Source organism: Dufourea novaeangliae, unplaced genomic scaffold, assembly GCF_001272555.1.
Source record: "Dufourea novaeangliae isolate 0120121106 unplaced genomic scaffold, ASM127255v1 scaffold493, whole genome shotgun sequence".
Taxonomy (NCBI): Eukaryota; Metazoa; Arthropoda; class Insecta; order Hymenoptera; family Halictidae; genus Dufourea; species Dufourea novaeangliae.
Window position 1 is genome coordinate 616,067 of NW_015374430.1, and position 18,641 is coordinate 634,707.

The 18,641-nt window shown below is 35.1% G+C and overlaps 2 protein-coding genes across 2 annotated transcripts; both read right to left on the reverse strand.

The window, feature by feature from the left end:
* Positions 1–2,319: 2,319 nt before the first annotated feature.
* LOC107193086 (beta-TrCP) lies at positions 2,320–9,602 on the reverse strand. The gene is made up of 9 exons (XM_015582467.1): positions 9,513–9,602; positions 4,812–5,046; positions 4,535–4,721; positions 3,952–4,408; positions 3,500–3,873; positions 3,342–3,420; positions 3,089–3,269; positions 2,972–3,019; positions 2,320–2,501 (listed from the first exon to the last, which is right to left on the reverse strand). Exons 1-8 carry the CDS (start codon positions 9,564–9,566, stop codon positions 3,009–3,011), a joined length of 1,578 nt encoding a protein of 525 aa, XP_015437953.1. The 5' UTR covers positions 9,567–9,602; the 3' UTR covers positions 2,320–2,501; positions 2,972–3,008.
* Positions 9,603–10,359: 757 nt separating this feature from the next.
* On the reverse strand, positions 10,360–11,842 carry LOC107193104 (phospholipid phosphatase 5). Its single transcript, XM_015582495.1, has 7 exons — positions 11,807–11,842; positions 11,482–11,728; positions 11,294–11,399; positions 11,069–11,216; positions 10,855–10,983; positions 10,620–10,790; positions 10,360–10,567 (listed from the first exon to the last, which is right to left on the reverse strand). Exons 2-7 carry the CDS (start codon positions 11,577–11,579, stop codon positions 10,407–10,409), a joined length of 813 nt encoding a protein of 270 aa, XP_015437981.1. The 5' UTR covers positions 11,580–11,728; positions 11,807–11,842; the 3' UTR covers positions 10,360–10,406.
* Positions 11,843–18,641: the final 6,799 nt, after the last annotated feature.

Consider the following 18,641-nt stretch of genomic DNA (forward strand, 5'->3'; position numbering starts at 1 on the left):
ATTATTCCTCATTAGAAGAAACTGTATTCCCGGAAAATGTTACATATTTACTTGAAGCATGTAATAAGTTCTTATAATTTTGTATATACATATTGTAAAATTCGAGTCATGAATGATTTCGTAAATTTTCTATATACACAATTCGTTTGAATGTGGAATAATGCAAATCGTAATCATTTGATGAAAATTTACCAGGAACTGTACCGTGCAATACTAGTTCTAAAGAAAGATACTCAAATGTATTTATCAATTAAACATATTTAAAATGTTGCCTATCCTGCCATGTAATCGTTGGATTTGATCGATATGTAATGGCTTTAGCCGTTACTATTAATATGGTACATATTTTAATAGCAATTTTTAGCACACAGACCAAATAGATTTGAAATTTCAATTTTCTTGTAAGTTGACAAACACGGTCTAATGTTAGATTATTTCATGTATTTAAAATAAGTTACAATTGCACCCATAACTTTTAAAAGCCTTAAATTCAAGGGTTTTTTTTGTCGAATAATCATTTCCATTAAAATTCTTCCTCTTCTTGCATAGGTATTTGTATTTCAAATATACCTTTTCCACAGCCTTAATTCAATTTTTATGTAATTAATTTCATACATGAAAGCTTCTTTTGTTATGAATGATAATCATCACAATGTTATCTTAGAGATAGTTTTTTCGTACCAGATTAAGACACATCACTCATCGTCAGTTTCAAAAGTGAATAAATTATGACCGATCTTTCTCAATTGTATTGTTTTATATAAAAAAATGTAGTGTTTTTGTAGTAATATGTTTATTGACTTAAATTATTTAAGACCCCAATCTTTTTGTTTACATTCCAGTACGGAATGTAAGAAATAGCAGTATGTGATGTCACTTCCATAATACCTATGCATACGTACACTTTCGTAGATAGCTGTAGTATATAACAGGGTATATGCTTACAAAGAGTATGTTAATACCTGTTGCAACTATTATTATGCTATTTTCTTCATTAAAGTGTTTCATGAATTCCGAACATGCGGCATACTACAAAAGTATAGTTTGCATTGGAGTCCCATATATATACATACCTTAAAGTTATAGAAAATTTTTCATGCCATCATTTTAGTTTAAAAATCACAATTCTTTGTACCCAATTTGACTACACATGGTTTACAAATCTCTGTAATTCTTTTGTTTTTAATGTAAACATTTTTATAATAGTAGAATATTATACAAGTGCTACTTAACACTACTTCTTATTCAGTTAATGTAAAAATCAATTTGTTTCTCACATTTTATCAGTAACGGATAATTTTTTTTTCGTTAGTTTCAGCACTTTTACAAAGTTTCAAATACATTCGTTAAAGTCAAAATTAGGAATTATATACTCCTGAACTATTTTTTTATACTTTTAAAGATCAAAATGTTTGTATAAATTTCGAAAATTAAAAACATTTGTTTTTGCTGTCTTAGACAAATTAGTAATCTTGTTGTCTTTTTAATGCCGACTGTCAATACAAACGTATATTGTATTATTCAAAATATTCTTATAATTTAAGATGAAAAAACTGTGCCTCGCAAAAAACAGACAAACACTGAAAAATGTGATCTATCCGAGATCATCAGTCAGAACATAATAATTCGTTTACAATAGCTAAGATTATTTCAAAGTCACTATATTGCTTCTGTATGAATTATTATTTACATCTTGGTATAATGAAAATTTATATTTTAAATGCAAATGGTATTGCACCAATAGCTGTATACAGACAGTTAACGTTTCATGTACTTTTTCAGTATATAATATGAATCTCGTAAAATTAATGTCTATGAAAATTGCTACATGTTCGATTAACGGCTGTACATCTAGAATGCTAAATATGGGTATAGTGATTCACATTAGCTAGTTCTTCGAAGATAAGAAAACGTGATGGTTATCATAATCCTCTCACATATTAATACCTTTTTTTCCTTCCACATTCACACAGGATAAGTACTCCAATCAAACGACATTTTACAATCTTCTTACCATAAATTAATTACACAAAAAATTATTGATTTACTATAATACAGCTAACATCTTATTATGTGTATCCAGCCTCCCTAAAATCATTTTCGTTTTGTTTACGTATCATAAGTCTTTTGTTTTTCTTTCATAATAGGAAAGTGGTCAACTTCTATCATATCATAGAGCGCAGAAGAATTCCAGATATGGCCAAAGCAGATAATCATTTACATCCATGGGATCTATTTACGTGGGTTTTAATATACTGTTCATTACTAAACGCAGTGCGTTAAGTGCGTATAAATTAATTCATAGTTTTATGTGTCACTTTGTATATCATATTTTAAAGGATTAACTTTTGCTTTCCACAGCAAATTCTGAACAAAAGTCAATGACCGTATCTTTTTTGAGATTCTGTTTCTGTCTAGCCGCTGTTCACACTGGACACTGATTCTTCGTTCTTTGCGTACACTACCGTGAACACATTGAAACTCACTCACTAACCACTTGTCTGAAATAAATCAGAGACATTAACGTAACACATCTTCACATATTTGTCTCGTGATACTAGATTATAAAAAAAAGTCGGCTATTGATGCTACGAGATATACAGTGATCCCTCGATGAACGGCGTTATTTCCACCATTGGGGGAGTACCCCTGTGAAACCAATCGAAACAGAGTAAACAGAAGCTAAGCAGAGGCTCAGCTTCGAAAAAAAAAAAAAAACAAATTTATGAGAGGCTGAAAACCTTTCCGCCTTGCCATGAATGCTCCCAAGTGGACCCGAGTACGCCGCACTCATCGAGACATTACTGTAGTTTATTTTTATAAATTCCCCAAATGTATATATACTCAAATTAAACATGGGTTATATATTTATCTTAAAAAATATAGTTTATATAGCAAAATTTTTACAAACGATTTGTACAGATCTTTACTCTCAAAAATATATAAATGAGTTTTTAAGTATTATACTTACAATTATATCACAATGAAGGAATCTTCGTAGTAGTGCATCACTCAAACGCTGCAAAATAGTATTCACGGTGTAAGGAAATATCAAATGTATCAATTAAACGAACCTTTTCATACTTACGAGATGGAGATCTGGTGTGGGACTGATTTGCACCAGATGCATTTATTGTTGACCCATGCGATACACTTCCATTCGATGGGGTGAAATTGAGGAAATCCCAAATCAGTATTGTATCATCGTGCGATGACGATACTATTTGAAACTCGTCAAACTGAAGGCGGAATACACGTCCCGTATGCTCCTGCGATACACATTATCATGATTACAAGTGGATTTCTTTCAATATTAAAGTACAGTGTATAGAATATCTTACCACTAATGTACGTAAACAAAGTGAATTAGCTAAAGCTCTTGGATCTAATGCTGCTACTAAATCCCACACTTTAATTTTGCTGCAATGCAAAACGGTAAATATATTATTATAGCAGCAGGAAACGTCGTATGCAAGAGTAAATTGTTTTCTATACTCACCCATCATAAGCTCCACTGACTATGTGTTTACTGTCAAATCTGATACATCTGACCAATTCTTCGTGTCCTTCCAGAACACGTAAGCACGCACCACATTCAATATCCCATAATCTGATTGTGTTATCACTGCTACCACTAACTACTAAGCAGTCCCTATATTGCAAACACGCTATACCCCGTTTATGTCCATTCAACGTTCGCACAAACTCGCAAGTAGATGTATTCCATACTTTGATAGTCCTATCACCACTAGCCGACACAATATATTTTTCATCGAAATCAACAACATTAACTGCTGCCCTGTGTCCCACTAGTACTCTTCTCAATGCGATTTCCGTTTGTGACGTCATGTCCCATACAGCTATTGAACGATCCTAAAAACAAATAGAAAATAATGCTAATCATTCGGGAGCATAATCACGTGCAAAGAGAATGAAAAAATATTTACTCGCCTTCGAACAAGTGACCATCATTCCGTTATTAAATCTAAGATGTAGAACTGCTTCACAATGATGGATCAATGTGTTAAGCATTTCACCAGTATTAGCATCCCAAACTCTTACAGTGCTATCAGAGGAACCAGATATTATTGCTTTGTCGTCGTATTGTAAACAGAGAACAGAACCAGTATGCCCCGTCAACACTTTAATACACTGTAGGGTGTTTCTGTCCCAAATTTTAATTGTATTATCTCTAAGACCAGAGACGATTTTCTGGTCGTCGTATTGCAAACAGTAAACACCTTTAGAATTTTCACTTCTACAGTTTATTCTTTGAAGATTAAATCTTCCCATTCTCCAATTATTATCTATACTATCAATATCTTTAACTATTTTAGGATAAAGAGATCTGTAGAAACTGTGGTTCGGATGACTCTCTCCTGGTCTTGGTTTGAATAAATACTGAATCCTGAAAGTAAAATGAAACCAAATTCCTATGGTAGCATCAACATTTCCTAGCCTTCTTCTATTAAATATACGCATTGATTGTGCTATAATGCGTTTGCGATAAGAAATTACAAACTATTATACTAACCATCCTCTCCTCTCAGCCAGACCCCTCCAAATTGAATCAGTCCTTACTTTCCTCTCGATTAACTTTTTCCAAAGCATTCCTTCGCTAATTACTCTGTGCCATTCTTTACATACTAATTCAGCTGCAATTAAGGAGTCAGCATCCAGATAGGAAAGAATACTTTCTGCCACATGGTCCAATCCTTTTTCTAATAACATAAAAATAGTTTTCACAGAAAATGTAAGACAATGTATTTATTCTAACATTACAATGACAATGTCTCAGTGAAAATACTTACTTGGTAACAAAGATACAAAGTCTCTCTGCAACATTGGCTTTAGATAGGCATTGATGTGTCCATGCTGATAGTGACACATCCGTGCCAGCAACTGTTCAACAAAATTGATTTGTTCGGGTTCACTCCACTTCTCAAAAAGTATCATACAAATTTCTTTTTCTTCACCATACTGTGGAGATACCCCTGTCGGTAATTCTTTCTTGCGAGTAGGATCATAGAGTATTGTTATTGGACACTGAAAAAATATTGTACGAGTTATATAAATACATTTTGATAACAGGTACACTTTTTAAAAGATACACACACATCAAACGATATTTCAGTTTTAATCCCATCGAACGTTTCGCTACTTCTTTTCCTATTGCTATACAAGTGCCATGTATTATCAGGGACATGTATAAAAATACTCACTTATACGGATTCAATGTATATTTAAATATTTCTCTGAATACATCTACAGAAAAAAGTTAAACGCCATACAAAACACGCGTAATCGCAGGCCTGCGAACACGACAAATGTATCTTGAGGTAGAGCGTGGTACCGGGTTCTTGACCTCAGATACACCACACGCTCTCTTGCATGTTCCAAGACATCGAGTGTACTCGCAGAAATGGATGTTCAAACATGCAATTCGTTTCTTTGATTTATAGCGTTTTTCTATTGTACGCAGATACGATTTATCCGTGACCGTACACTCGTTATCGGTGAACGCAAGAGAATGAAATCACTTGTATTCATCAACATCGCGGCTAAACGAGATTAGCAAACCTTCTTCGAGAAGTGTACTCTTAATAATTTAGAATATACAGGTTCGTATGATATTACATTAGATGTTTTAATTCGCAAAAAGGCAATATACCGAAGGACCATGGCCTGCATCGTAATCCAATATTTCGTATTTGACCTACTTGTCACGCTTGCCACCTCTGGAAGCGAAAACCCTTATAATACACGCATATCTTGTTAAACGTTCCGAAATTAAGGCTGAACACATTTCTATCGACGAAACGATCTCGACATCGTGACCGTTACGCTATGAGATTAATCGGTAATCCGTAATATCGGCGCTATTAAAAGTAATAATATCACTAACGCAGTTTATACAAAACTGTGAATCTTCGCCGGTTTAAAACTTAACGTCTTATCTTTTTCGTTAACGATATCGTATAAAGCAATATTATAAATAGTGCTGTACAAAAGGAACATAGAAATACCATTTATTATCATATACTTCAGATAAGACGCCGCCTGATACGTCATTTCAATGAGATAGTCTTACAAGATATTCGGAGAATCGCGAACCATGGCGTTGCATATGTGGAAACGCGGTTACAGATTACGTTTCCTTATCTTATTCACCTGTTAAGAAAAGAAATTGTCTTTGACAGAATAATGAATGAAGATATTTCTTGTCGTTCCGCTGTCAAAACGAGAAATCATCTAGATTGCAAATAGGAAATGAACTTGTATCAGAGGGCTATATTATTATTATGTGTACAGTTCGCGTGGTAAACGGTCCTTCGGTCCGAGATATCGTGATCACTCGACTGTAAAAGGTGGCATAGCAACATTGAAGAGTCCTGGCGGCCAAGGAGTACCTCGATCACCTGAAAATGTTTCTCCGCGGTGCTCCCGGCATAACGGGATCGCGAACTCGTGTCGAATCTATGCTCTTCGTATTTCTTTGTCTTCATATCGTTATGTATTTTATGTTCTATGCATTGCCGGCCAACCACTCGAAACGTTCAAGAATCTTGAAATTCGAACCTAAGTAATAACTCTGACTAGAACAAAAATTTCTATGGCCTGTTTTTTGTTTGTGTTTCGAGTACCAACAGCTAAATAACTTTCTGATACAAACAACCGCACAAATCGAAAATTATCGAATACTTCTTCAAGACGATTGCGATGTTATCGTCCGTTGCTACGAGTATTGGATTACAAAGGAAAGCCAATCGAGAACAAGCCATGGAAGAGAACACGTAGCTTGCGGTTTCGAAGCTTTTTGTAAATGGATACTCATTGCGATTTACCCAGAAAAGAATTTTACGAGACTGTAATTTGATGCACCGTGAACCGGCGAATGTACATTACTTAGTACCCAGAAAAATCGTACCTACATTACTTATGTTTCGCGTCCCAATTGAATTCTTAAACTTATATAGAGCGAAAGCAATTTTTTCCTTTCATATTACACATAATTTATTAATAAACAAACAAAGCTAGTCAAGTGAACAGTACTGTATATGTATTTCGAAAGAAAATTAATTAAATGTGCCTACGTCGGTAAAGCAGAACATACAGTAATCCATGATTCGTGGCGCGAAAAACAGTATAGAACGGTCATTGTAACTTGTAGCAATATTTGCAACCGGAAAGGTTTCGAAATTTCTTGTAGTCCTTGGTTACACGTATTTCTCTTCCTGTCTTTCTAAATATAAAGCAAAAGAGTGCCCGAGGAGGAACGAGTTTCGAGAATACGTGCAGGCGAATTTATTCGGTTTTGAAAGACCATTGTGAACTTGTGTTGCGATACATCGTTTCCTCGTCGACCCTCAATTGCTAACTTCTTGCCGCAGAGATCAGATCGAAATTAAAAATGAGAAATTAAAAACGCGTCTGGTAGTATAGTAAGTATAAGAAAACCGGAATGATGAGTCACTACTACTAAATACGAGAGTTACGTATTTTTTTTCTTTTTTTTCGTCAAGTCATGTTTCGTACGGAAGCACAATGCACAAAGTTCATTTACATCGAAGAATTATACTATGCACTTCTCGAATATCCAGTGTAGGTTAATATTCTAGTAAACATAAAGTTGTAGTGGTACGGTAACCTTTGTTTCACTACGGACGGTAAAAGGTGAATTGTCGGAAACACCACATTCAAATTCACAAGACCTTCTGACGCAATGATTGTAACTCAGTCCTTTTTCTTTAATAGTCTTCTCCAGTTCTCAGCACTTAATTGCCGAAGCTCGCGTCAAGAAAACAACAATTTACTGTTTTATGTTAACACTCGCGACTGTACTCCTCCGTAAAGTTCCTTTTTTTGTAACCTTTGCTTATTGCTTATTATTATCATTGAAGAAACAGCTTACAGTTATTCTTAACTCTGGAGAGCACATCGTGGGGTCTCTGTGACCACAAAGAAAGCTGTTTTCTGCTCAAACGTTAAAAGTAGGGGTCACATTTGGGGTCGACCTGACTTCAGAGTAGTAATTTAATCAGAAAGAGTATGTATATGTATACATGATTACCTTTCTTTATATAAGAAATAGCACGAAGTTTACTGTAAACAATCGTTAGGTACATACATATATTTGTGTTTAATTGAGATTCAATGAATATATCGAGAACAGGCCCAAGTGTTTGTACACATAATTAGATATTTTTGGCTTATACCCAATTGTATGTACAAATCAATATCCCTGTAACGACACACGATGAACATGTTTGTCGCCAAAAGAAGTGAGTTGTTAAATGTTAAATAATAAATGAAAAAAAAATGGTAGTGACGTTTCGGATAGTACAAAAAGAAATTCAAATACAGATCTTGCACGATGATTTACTACTGTCAAGAAAGAAGCGCCGAAAAAGGTTTGGAGATCGTAAATGCGGAAAAATTGGCGAAAGAGCGAAGAGGGAGTGGAAACATTGATTATGTAGCAAACTGTTCTTAAAGTTCGCCAAACCTCGAGATTAGACTTGTACTTAAGACATCTGTTCTTTGTTTCAATAACAAAGGCGATTACTGCCCGATGAAATTTAATCATTTAGTACTTAAATGTTATCGCACAATGTGATTCTCAGTTGGATAGTGATTTTACTAGATTTCACGGAAATTTATCCAAAGATATAAATTTACCAAGTCGATCGAATATGTTAACATACTGATTTAAATTTTAGCTTAGAAATAAATATACACTGTACCTTTTATAAAACATAGAAGATTTAAAAATTCAACAGAATGTTTGTATGCTTATAGTACTGTGCAAACACCGCCTGATTTTCGGTTCAGAATTATTAGTAATATGTAGAAGTTACTAAAACAATTATATGAGTACAGTGATAGTACATAAATTTGTATGAATCACTGATTCTGATATTTTCCTTGATCCGCATTAACGATAAGTATGCACTGTGTATTTATCAGTGCAAAAATTTACGGTAATATTTCTTTCAGTACGAAATTAATGAAGAAATTATGCAACAGAGAATTTCGTTGAGGTGTGACGGTAACTGTCATCGGTAGATACGCATAAATATACTTCTGATAAAAGAAGTTACATGAAATGATCACAATCATTGTCTTGCATGTGACAGTGGGTGACAGGATCCAGCAACCTCCGCCGTGCAATACATTTGTATAATTAATTAACCTTGCTGGGTGGTAGGCGCACGACTAATAAGGTTTTTTCATTGAAATTAGCGACTGATCGTGAAATGTTAGCGAATTTCACCGTCATAAGGAAACATAAGATGGCGGTAGGATAGGATGGCGGGTGAAAAATACTAATACATTTACCAAACCTGTCGGGGGATAAGATAGCTGGGATAGCTCGTAGAATTAGAACGTTGCTTAGCGGTAGTTGCGACAGAAGCAGAGTAAGTAATTCAGTCGGGTAGAAATTCAGTAAACTGAGCATTTGATGGAAATTATATTCGAATGAGCAGAGTTTTACTGTATATGTTGCATACCTGAAGATTTGTGTTTGTGTCGCCGATAATCTTATCCGTTTCCATGTTGATCATTTTCACGCACAACTGACACGATCTCGTCAATCTAGGTTGCGTGAAACAGGTCAATACGACGGAAGGTTCTTAGAAAGGGACGAAAACACCGTTCGAACACTAGCGTTTGACTATTCAACGCGACCGACGACGCTCACGAGTATTCGCCATGCACAGGAAGTTGAGACAACATTTCACCAACACAACAGCTCGTAAATAACTATGTCACTTCACGGCGTCGAGAAATCTGATACAATTCTTTATTTCCACGGAGAAAAGTGTGTACCGCATGTACTGACTTCTATTCGTGACCGAGCAACGAAACCGACGTTGATCCCTTTAAGGAACGTGTAAGGATATTCAACCGAATTCTACAATTCACAAAGATGCATACCATGCATACGATCAACCGCCAAGTTAAAAGGATTCACGAGAAGCGCTAACAACCATCGACTCGACCACTGTTTCTCTTTGACTGAATCCAACGTGGTGGCGCGTCGTATGCGAAACTTTCTAAAATGGCGTTTATGCGCGCAATACGATCGATCACCATACGTTTCTGCGCACCTTTGAAATCGTACAATCGTACTAGCAATTTTACAATTATTTACAAATATTACCTGGTCTAAACACGATATTTTCACCAACCTGAAACTCCTCGCTCATGTTAGGGCAAATTGTTATTTTATGAAGTGGACTGTTTTGAATGGACGAATGATGCATTGTGTGTAAAAGTATATATTTAATATCATTGGAAACTTATGTATTGGTATTATTTTCTACATTTATAAATACATAATTCACATATAAAATAAAAATATGAAATTATCTAAGATATTGTTAAATTAATACAATTCATTATTAGATCCACTTGATCTGATCATTTCTATTCTTTGCACTTTCTGATTGCAAAGTAAGCATAGCATATGGTTGATGACATACTTGTGAGTCTAATGGTGGATAATAATGTCTATAACACAGATATGTCAGAAAGTATCCTATTACTGAACCTGCAACTACATCTGAAATTTTGAATATTAGAAACCTTCTTTGTAGAGCAAAAGATATGCTTACCTTGCCAGTGATGATGATAGTCACAAGTTCTACTCAGTGCAATAGCAAGGGCAATACAAATTGGTAAAACAAATGCACATAACTTCCATGATTGTCCTTTACCAACTAAACTGAATGTATGCAGTTTACCTGCTACATACAGTGCAATGAAACCAAAACTTGTAAAGGCAACTGAAAGATGAATAATACTTTAAATATTGTGCAATCTACATGGTTTTCTCATCACAGTACATACAAGAAGAATGTCCACTTGGGAATGATTTTTTTCCATCTCTCACAGTAACTGGATTTCCATTACATTTGAAATCTGAATTCATTTTTCCATCGGGAAAACATCTCCAAAAAAAATCTGGTCTAGGACGACCTACAAAAAATGCATTTATATCTGCATATATGTATATATTCCATAATTAATTATTTCTGTATAATTGATATTTTGTCATTTTTACCAACTATAAGTTTTATAATGTCTGTAATAACACCATTGAATCCTAATGCTAAAGTGACTGATAATACTGCTTGATAGCAGTCAGTTTTGTTCTTATAAACTATGAAAGTAAAAAAGATCACTATGGCAGGCATAAGAAATACTAGAGGCTAAAAAAGAAGTGAAATTAGTAACATGTATTTATAACTTAATTGGTACATCATTATTTGATTATAAAATACATTACCCATAATACTGTAGTTGTAACATACGAATCGGTTCTTGGATTTTTATATAACCATAATTCATCCTCCTGAATTTTTCTTGTAAATGGTTCTGCTTTTTCTAGTTCTCTATTTACATGAAAAACAATAAGTGTGTATAAGAAATATAAAAGTATTAATAAGAAAACCGAATTGTTAAGTGAAATATTACATGAACAGTCCTGCTAAAACAGTCCGTAATAATACATCAAACCAAAATCCTGTTAAGAAATCTGTACCCCGTAAAACAGCCATTATAATTCGGAACATGTAAAAGCAATCATAGCACAGTTATCATTCTTTTAAGTGAATGCATATTGACAACTATAAACAAATTCATTATAGATGGGGATAACTGTGTACACAGCTATATTTATGAATAGTACTGATTAATAAGAATCCATCCATTTTAAGAGCACCTACAAGTATATGTCTTTTCAATTAATAAGGAACAAAGCGAAAAGTCCATTGTTTTTATTGATTTCTAATTCACCCACCTGCTCTAACGATTTAATTCTTCTATGAAAATGAACGTTAACCAATCATTCACAAGAATCTGAAGATATTTTACAACACTCCATTAACCGTATGTTTATGTAAAAATACATTTAAATGAATTATGGTGTTGGAAATATAATAGAAAATACCTTATACTTTTCCTACATCAAAATTTCAATTTGAATACAAACATTCGTTTGGTACTACCGTTGAAACTTGTGTTCGTTGATTTCGGAGCATTAAATAAATATACCTATAGTTAGTTATTGAGGATCGGGCTTAACGGCTTAACCGGCTTAACATTGTATAGTTGGTTCTATTTGTGTGTAGAACTATTCCATCTATTCTATGTCTCGTCTGTGGTCGTATCCATGCCATAGTCCGTACATAATATATATAATCGACTGCGCCGTCTTATGGTAGAGATGAAGCGAGACAGAAGGACAGAAGTAGCGCTGGAGTAACTCCTCTCTTGCTCGTACATCGCAGAGGGAGAGGAGAAAGCGACTGGAGGGCGATCAGGAGAAGAATGCTGCACGCTGCACCATGTAATGTCTTCATTGCAGCCGTAGGAGAATCCCCCACCAACAGCCCCATTCGAAAGAGAGGAAGTTACTCCAGTTCTGTCCTCTTTTTTTAATCTCTATGAAAATTAACGACGAGGTATAAGAATATGTAGACCTGCTGCAGACGTCACTGGAAACACTAGATAGCGCTTGCTGTATATTTCCGTGGACAATTTTAAATATTCAATTTTTTCATAAAATGTTCTTGATTATAACATTCCCTTAGTGATCATCAAAAAGTTAAGACATTGAAGTAATTGTAAAAATTATAAATTGTAAATAATAAAAAGTTATTAAATATTGTTAATAAAATATTTTCGCTATAAGGCCTGTGATTGTAGTGACCTCTACGTTATGAGAACGGTAAATTTACGGCGGGTAGTGACATTAAAATAGAAATGGGGTAATATAACCCCAGAAATAATTAAAAAATGGATGGAATGTCTACTACTATACCTTGTGTGTGGTAAAATTGTAAAATAAACGTATCAGAAGGACGTCTTTTGTTCAAGTTCTGTCGAACCTATTTTCTGCGAAACTGAACACTTTAATTAAAGTGCTAGAGGTCAGATACATATACACAATTTACAAAATGAAAATGTTAAGACATTGCCTTGCGAAAGGAATATTTCTTCATGTATTATGTCTAAGGTAAACGCAAGCATCCATTCGAAATCTTCCTTCGACCTTCTTCTTAGAACTTGAAGGTTCTTTAGCCATTTCCATGACACTATTTTTTTCCTAAAACATACGCGTCATAATGCAAATATTACAGACGAACCGTGAGGTATGTATTCTCAGCTTGTTTACTCGTTGTCAATAGGCGATCGGCGAACGACTGAAACGAATCAATTGTCGCTGATATTGGAACAAAACGAAATAGTTAATGGATAGCAAGACACATTCCAAAAACTGTGAAAGAAGAACCAATTGTAGCGATTCGGTAATTTAAATCGCGTCGAACTACAGAATATATTTTTTTCTCGAAACTGTGCACACAATAGAAAACACAAATCTGAAATTTCGCAAGAGATAGGCTTGTTTTCCGGCAAGTGTTTACCTGTTCAATATGAATGTTGATTATTTTCTTTGGTAAAACTCAAATTTCATACTGAGAAGTTATTTTAATAATACACCGACCCACGACAGACAGCTTTAACACATTGACTGCCGATTTTTTCATTGTTGTGACAATATCGCGATCGTATGTTATACAATTTTTTATATGAAAAATCAAAATATTTATTATGTTGCATTCTATACTTATTATATGGATGACTAATTTAGTGTCAATTGAATTTAAAAGATTGTAAATTTTACTGTTTTGAAATTGAATGTCTGTTTGCATAATTTAAATATTAAGTGAAGTTTTCGAAAAGGTCGCCAACGTTCCCAAATGTCCGGCAGATGTTCAGGTAATGCAAACAAAAGGCTGCACGATGCGAGGACATTTCTCCCATTCGATTTTCGCCGGTGTAAACAATGACCTAAGAAAAGTGGGGATTGATCTGCAGAGGACTGCCTTTTTCCAAGTAAGTTCTTAACAGTTAGTCTTACAATATCTCCTCGAAGGGTCTGCAACGCGGTTTCGAACGTATTTCCCTACCGATTTTTTCACTGTTTCTTCCGTGGAATTCAGTTTAATTTTGTTTAGTGCATAGTTAATGTCTAGCCACTTTGGTACGGATACTTACAGTGTATTTGTAACCTTCATGATGAACGCTCATCGTGTATGTGTTAATTCTTAAATAGACATTCGCTATTTTGTTTTTTATTTAAATTGCAAATTGAACTCTTTAGTGGATATTCGTTGTGTAAGTAGTGGCAAACTTTTTTTATGGATACTCACTGTGTCTTTGTGAATTTTTTGGTAAATACTCGTTTTGTGCGTGAAAATTTTGTGGATTTTAGCCAGTGACAGAATTTCGCGGAATAGGTGAGTTTAATACTATGCAAAAATGCTGAAAGTGACAGAAATTCTTGTAGCATCGCCGAACATTTTTTAATTTCCTATAGTCCCAATTGACTTTTTGTGACAGTGTAGGGCCTTCTCTTCAGTTGCCGGGACAATAGTCGAGTAGGGGGAAATCTTCAGACCCTTGTAAATACGTTTTTTGCCCGAAGCCCGAGCCTCGGCAACATAGTATGCGCTTGACAGGTTCTATGCCCCCCAGTGGTGGGGATAACGGCTGGACAATAATCGTGTAGAACAAGCCAGACGATCAGAGGTTTAAGGCTTTCACGACCCAGCATCATACAGTTCTCATTGTTGAGGTTTTCGGGTGTAAATCGCGTCCTTGTGGAAATGTTTTCCCAACGTTTCGCAAGCATTGCAGCTAGCTTCATCAGGGGGTCGAAGACACACTAAAATTTGCAATCCTTATGTATTATGTTTAAACTAAAAATTAATCACTGTTTTTCTAGACAATATAATCTATTCTTTTCTGAAGAAACACTGTTTCCCAACAAGATTTCACACATGGTATGCTTGGTTTGTTTTGGTTATTATTGTTACCACAATACATAAGAATTGAAAATTTTAGGGTGGTTCTATAGTTATGTCACACAGGGTAATTTGAGTACTATAAAGTCTTATATTCTTTCTTTTACCATCCGGTATATACTATCTAATACCACAGACTTCACGATGACCGAAAATTTCCATTGTTCTTTACCTTGTCGCACAATCTGTGTGTCCTACTCTAGAAACAAACCATCGCCATCTTGTTTGAAAAGCCACGACCATGATCTGGGCGGTCCGCATTTGCATCCGTTCGACGCCTTGAATACATAAAACCGTGTTCACGGAATGACGACGAAAAGAAAGAGCAAGGATTTGCAAAGGAAACACGCGCGTGGTAAATTGCAAAAATGGGAAATCGTGAATAACGTATTAGAGCAAATTCGTCGCGGCGATGGCACAAAAGGGACTGAAGGTAAATGGACCCTGAACGCGAAAACTCGCACGTGTGGCGTTTTATGTGACCAAGCATTCGTGAATAAAACATCAAGGCTTTCGGAGCAAAGCGACCGACCCACAAGAAATCCCATTAAAAAAAGGGAACTTTTGATCGTTCGAGAATTTCGTGAATTGTTGGTTATGTAATTTTTTTACCCAGGGAGCTCGTGTCTTCTTGAACGTAGACGATAGCTAAAAATGTCATAAATTAATTATTAAAATGCCCTCTTTCGGAACGATAGTTTTGTTTTAAATTATTCATTTTTGGCGCCATGGTTGTATAGACTGTCACTAAATATCTCGAACTCGGTAGCTCCAGGTAGCTCGAACATTAGTAAATCACAGAACGTCAAATTGGACATGCAAAACTAAAAATACAAGAGTTCATAAATTCTTAATTTACAAGTGGAATGACATTTAACAGCGGATAAACTGCCTTCGCTAAACCTCGTCTCTGACGTATATGTATATTGATTTGAAAACTGTCTACTATTAATCAGTTACGTTTGTAAATTTTATTTAAAAATTAGGTATAATACTGTCGTATTATAATTTACGTCGGGGGACGAAAAATGTTAAGGGTTTATAAGTTTGCAAAACTAAAATTAGAAAACAATGAACGTTAAGGAATTTCTATTAAATCGTTGTTATAGCAATAATCCTGAGACAAACCAGACCTGGGCACTTATAAAATGATATTATTTGACATATGATTTCCAATAACGTCTGAAATAACATTATTTCAAATAATTATTTCGTATTTTCATTTCAAATAAAATTAGCCTAGATCTGTTACGAACAATGCCCAGCCTCGCGTAGGAATCAAGGTCGTCGAGGATCCTTGACGTGACGTTAAACACACGGAAGGATCGTTCGTAATGACATCGATTGATCAATCGACACGTCGAGCGCAAAGCTATGGCGCGTCCTTAGTCAGCAGAAAATAAGCCTTTAATAACTGTATGGTGTGCTTCTTCTGTGTTTCGTTGAAAACGAAAACTGGTTTACCATCGTGCCGGCCGACCTTGTCTTTTCTCGCGAAACGTGTCAGTGCCATTGTTCGCCTAGATTCGCGGTTAGTTTTCTGATGCTGATTTATACTATCGACGTCTGACCGCGGTAGATTTCGTTAACCCCTCGGAAATTAGCATATAATATTAATTTTTTAAAAATTTTATTTCCACTTATGGTTACATTTTGTCTACTTGACATTAGAAACTATTTATATATTTTTGTTAGACGTGTACATTCTCACTCCCCAGACAGCACATGACGCCTTGAAAACGCCTATTGTACGGCTATTTGAGGTCTAAGGCATCTTTAAGCCGTCTTCAAGGCGTCAGGTACTATCTCCTACAATTGAAGTCCAGAATAAATGATCTTTACGGTCGATTGATCTTTGTCACTCGAGCGCGCAATTTTACCGTCTCACTGGTTCGTATTCCTTAAGTTTGTCGGGCCCAGAATTAAGTGCACGATCCATCGCTGCCATTCCCGCCAGTGAAATGGAAAGTTCGCCTAATTCGTGGCGATTCCAGGCTCTCGGTGCTTTGTGCACGGCTAATCGTCACGAAGAAAGTAAAAAAATGTTGTTGCGTAACCAGGCCTGAAAGACGAGGCACAGAGCTCGTGGTTTCCGTGGACTCGATCGGTCTTTTCATTAAACGTGGTTTCATAACAGAGTTTTTCTTCTTCTGTTTGTATTACCTCTGTGTTTTGTCGCGATCGAACGAGACATTGGATCTTCTAACGTCGATTATTCCCCTTGGGCAACGCAAAACTGAACGATGGCGACTGATTGAATGCAAAATTGTAAATCACTTCCGTGGATAATGGTGTCTGCACCTTGGTGTTAATTCACGTGTCTCTGTTTTTGATTAATTGCAGGTCGTTTCATTGTGTAAAACATGCTCGTATTACAAGCTTAATGCGCGATCGATGAGAGACGTCAACGGTTGACGGTAAACTGTAATTCATTCATGAATATGGAGTTATTTCGTGAGTTGACGTAACTGGACGAAGATAACGATTTTGAAAGTCTTAGGTGTACGTCCTGGTCCGTTGGTTGAGCACCAGACGTTCGTTAATGTCCGTTGGAATTCATAACCACGGTATTTTGTAGCCATAACCTCCTTTTTTTTTTAGGATCGATGGAATTTTTCGGAATAATTTTAAGCTTAAACGGATATTGATACTATGGCACGGTTACGTTTAATTATCGGATTCTTGGAATGACAAAGCGCTTGAAATTAACGTTGGACCTGCTGTTAAGTTATTAGTGAAGCTAAATACATATAAGCCACTTGTGCACAAGATAGAATGAAATTATCTACCTTGCTATGATGTTAATTAAAATTCATTACAAATTGACCTACACAATTAATGCTTTTAAGAGCTCAAATATAAATAAAAATTCTGGTGATTTCAATGCTTGCACATGGCATTCAACGGCCATTGAAGTATAATAAATACTTGCACCGAGTTTCAAATTATATAATTTTAAATCGTCATTAATAATGTTACACCTTGATTAACTTGTTATCTTCACAATTTTCTATTTCTGTAGTAGACACATACGCGTCTATAAATATTTAACGAACTTTTTGTCGGATCGAACTTTACTCGTGTTATCGACGAAGAAGATTTGCGTGAACGCTTCCGTGAATGTGAAACACAGAAGTACACACGTCTTAGATGTAAATTTCACGCGTTGGAAGTGAACAAAAAAATTCCTATTACAAATTACTTTTTGTACGAACATTTGTAACGCTACTGAAAAAAAAGCCCTAAACAGGCAACAGGTAGTTCTTAAGAATCTATCCTTTATAAGTCACACTTGAAAAATTTACATTTTCCTGTCAGTTAATGTAAATTCACATTCCTATAGATCACGTTGGACTAGACTGCTTTCAATCGTTCGGTCTATTTGGTCGTTTCAAAGGTACGGTTATTTATAATCGACAGTTACCAATTTGTCGCTCGGTGCATCTTCAGGCTTGTGAATATTTCATACCCTTTTTTCATCGTGTTTGCCATAAATAATTATATGTTATAGTTCTTCATTACTCGTAGGATCATCTATTAGAATTTTAGTCGAAGGAATTACAAATTCCGCCATTAATACATTATCCTTTTTCGCAATAGAACAGTGTTGAAATTACAGTGAAATTTAATTTTAGATATCTGGAGAACCATTAACTTTGTTAGTTTCTACAATTTACTTTTGCAATATAATATAGATACTTTTATAATAGAATATAGATACTTTTGCAATAGAATATAGATACGTTTGAAATAGAATGTAAATAA